This window comes from Nematolebias whitei, chromosome 5, assembly GCF_014905685.2.
Source record: "Nematolebias whitei isolate Nwh7 chromosome 5, NemWhi1, whole genome shotgun sequence".
Classification (NCBI taxonomy): domain Eukaryota; kingdom Metazoa; phylum Chordata; class Actinopteri; order Cyprinodontiformes; family Rivulidae; genus Nematolebias; species Nematolebias whitei.
In genome coordinates, this window is record NC_056502.1 from 18,356,616 (window position 1) to 18,360,103 (window position 3,488).

At 39.7% G+C, this 3,488-nt stretch overlaps 1 protein-coding gene across 1 annotated transcript in view; it reads right to left on the reverse strand.

Moving 5' to 3' along the window:
• Positions 1 to 2,866, reverse strand: part of ecm1b (extracellular matrix protein 1b) — a 13,586-nt gene extending 10,720 nt beyond the window's left edge. The window contains exons 1-2 of the mRNA XM_037676951.1: positions 2,635 to 2,866; positions 848 to 898 (exon numbers count right to left, since the gene is read on the reverse strand). Coding sequence (XP_037532879.1) covers positions 848 to 898; positions 2,635 to 2,704 — 121 coding nt within the window. The 5' untranslated portion in view covers positions 2,705 to 2,866. The remainder of the gene's footprint in view (positions 1 to 847; positions 899 to 2,634) is intronic.
• Between the last annotated feature and the right edge of the window lie 622 nt (positions 2,867 to 3,488).

Genomic DNA, 3,488 nt, shown 5'->3' on the forward strand with positions numbered 1-3,488 from the left:
CATCATGTAGTATATTTATTTATATTTATATATATTTATATATATAGATATGTGTATATGTACTTTTTGGATTGATCATGACCTGGATGACTGAATCTACACCGACGTATGACCATAACGTTGGTGTCAGACCCTATTGAAACTACTGCGATGGAAACGATACTCAAGTTGTTTCCCTCCTCTACTTTTGGTCGCTCCCTTTCCAGAGATGCAATTCTGCATCGGAGTAGGGGCAAGCAACAAAGTCAAATGTAAACATTGGACAAAACAAGCCGGACAAAGAATTATTTAATCAGCCATGATTGTATAACATTTTTAGAATTGATACACACATGCTAACCCATGTAGCATGTTGTCTTCTTCTGCGAGTTGCTTTTTAACACTAGAGACTGAAGGTGGTCAAATTTTAAATTGTGATGTAAACAACCACTTAAAAATAAATAAAATAAAGTTTCAGGAAAAAAATTAATTGAGCATTAAGTCCTGCAGTGAAAACATAGTCCATTTCTCTAAACGGAGGCGGTTCAAAGAACCATCTACAGCAGGTAAGATACTCATTGTTCGTAACCTTTCTACAGAACCTCTTTTGAAAAATAAGCAATCTCTTTCAGCTTAAACTTAACTTCCAGAGGAGACAAACAACTGAACATTGTTTATGCTTGTAAACTTGAGAAAGGTTCCATCTGGAGTTGAGAGGATATTTTCTCACACTGAGACGATGCTCCTCAGCCAAGAAGTTGAACATTAATGAGGAAAACAAGAAAAGCACATCTGGCAACATTTCAGTCTAAACTCTGATCCCTCAAATGATTCAAATGGTAGAAAGAGTAGAAATATAGATGCACACCTTGCATGATGTCGGCAAAGGACACCTCAGTCTGAAGACAGTCGTGCTCATCTGGAAAGAGGTCAACAAAGAGAAATGCTTTTTTTAGAGCAAAAAAATTACACAACTTTTTAACAGTTTTTATGGTTTGTTTTGCATTTTATTATAAACATAGGCTGCTAGTAATGCAGGAAGTACTTGAATTCCTCGCTGAGTGAAAGTTTGGAAGTGTTAAATGGAATTTTTATTTTTTGCATAACTTTTAAAATTCTAGGCTTTTTTTTATCAAGATATGTTTTTAAAAAAATATTGGTTTTAACCAGTTTCTAAAATTATTCAAGCCTTAACTCAAGTGCACACAAACACACAGCAGATCCGACCATGTGAGTATTTATCAAACAAAAATTAAGTCAAAATGGAAATGATGTGCGTGAAAAACTCCACCTCATGATTCAAAAGCTTGCAGAACCTACTTTATCTTGAAACTACATTTTTTGTACAACTTCTCTCAATGTTTCTCAAATGGTTGTGAAGGAATTCTGGCATTTCTTTACAATGTAACCTCAGTTCTTTGAGGGTTGCAGATGTTTGTCAGCTCTCTGAAGGTCCCACCACATCTGGACTTTGACGGACCATTGCAACAGCTCTTTTCTTTCTCTGTCAGCCGTTCTGTTGTGCACCTGCTGCTGTTTGGGATCACTGCTCTGTTGCATCTTGACCTAGTTTGGACAGATGGTCGCATGTTTGACTCAAGGACTATAATCTATAGAGGAGTTTATGGTCGACTCATTGTCTGCAAGGTACCTCGTTTCTGTGGCTGCAAACAAACCCAAATCGTCACCCCCATATTTGATAACTGTCACGGTACTGTGCATTATGGGTAAACATCTCTACTCTTGTCTCATCTGTCCACAGGATGCTGTTGCTTAAGTCTTGCGGTTCATTCAGATGAAACTTTGCAAACCTAAGCTGTGCTGCCATCCACACAAGCCATTTCTAATCGCACTGTCCTGAACTTCGACCTGCTAACTGAGGTCCGTAGAGTCTGAGATGGAGATCTTGCTTCTCGCAGTCTGACCTTGGCGCAACTTTCCTGGAACGTCTACTTCTAGGAAGGTTGTCAGCTGTCTTAGATTATTCTCAAGCGGAAAACATTTTTCTCGCACTAAAAACGGTTCCCGTTGACTTCTAACCCTTCTCATGTTGTTGATCAGCAATTATTGCCTCTCTTAGGCCATTGCTGATGTCGTTCCTGCTTGGCATTGTGATAACACACACCCGTTTGCTCCAGACCTGCAAAAACTCCAGCTTTTATAGAGGTGCTCACATGATCAGGTCATACATTTGAATCCTATGGGAGCAGCAAGGGGTGGACTTAGTTTGCCAACTCAATTTGTCCCTTTTTGTCTTTCTAAAAATAAATAACAGCAGAATGAAATCTGTGACCGCAATAATTTAAAACCTGGTAAAGACCAGTTTTTGTGTGTGTGTGGATGGACTTCTTTTTCCTCAAATTGTTTTTTTTGTGTAAATTGTAGTATAATGTTGTTGGTTATTGTTGCAGAAGAGTTAGCTTTAATCACATTTTTGGTGTTTTGTTATAAACCTGCATGTATTTTTTTTACATAAAGCTAGTATTACTTTGTAAAATGTGTTAAACGTTTTCTACAAAACAGCCTCACATTAAATACTCAGGAACCTTCACCTGTAAACACGTCTGCATGGTGTAATCAAAATAATCTCAGCTGTTCTGATCCAACATGGAGCCTGACGCCAACACAACAACAGAGGAAAAGAAGTGGACCGACCTTTGCAAGCGGAGCTCAGGGAAACAAAGAGCAGCACCGTGGCGCTGACTGCAGCTCTAGATGGACCCATTGCAGATCTGATGGGATCTCTCCTCTTGGGGTTTGGTTCCTGCTCACTGAGTCCTGCTCTGTTATCAGGTCTGATCAGAGGCCGCCCAGGAAAGAGGCTCAGGGGGGTCAGATTTCAGAACAGCCCAGTTATTGGTCCACCAGAAGCCGCCTGCTTGACTGTCTGAGAGCTCAGCCCACAGCTGGATAAACACTTGAATGGTTGTTGTGGGGATTCAGGGTGGAGGGGAGTTTTACTGCATGACTCACAGATGGTCTGTAAATCCTGCACGCAGTTACATAGAAAATCCGTCTTATTGTTGAACTGCGTGGTTCTACAAAACGGACTGGTTACTCATTGACTCACCTACTGTATGACTGGTTTATGCGTCACTCGTTAGCTGAGCCAACTTTCTTTACACATCGGTGCAGAAAAGCTGGATTTAAAAATAATGGAGATCACATGTTTACTGTGTTTACATGGAGCTGGGCAGCAGGAAGCCTAAACGAACTTTATCTACACTTTATAGATTTGACAGAAGTTCAGAACCAGAAAAGGAGATTTTTTTGAAAACAATCAAAGCAACGTCTGATTATTTATTTACGGTTCACGCGTGGGAAATCTGAATTATTTCTGTTCGTGTGTTTGTTTTTGACTAAAAAAGTTAAAGTTTGCAGTTTGAAGCGTGTACTGCGGTAGTTTTTTGTATATGTGCAGTTCAGAAATGTGGGTGCGCAGTCAATGTAAACAAAGCACAGAGTCACATGATCAATAAGGCTGACTGTATTTGAGAGGATCTGTGTGT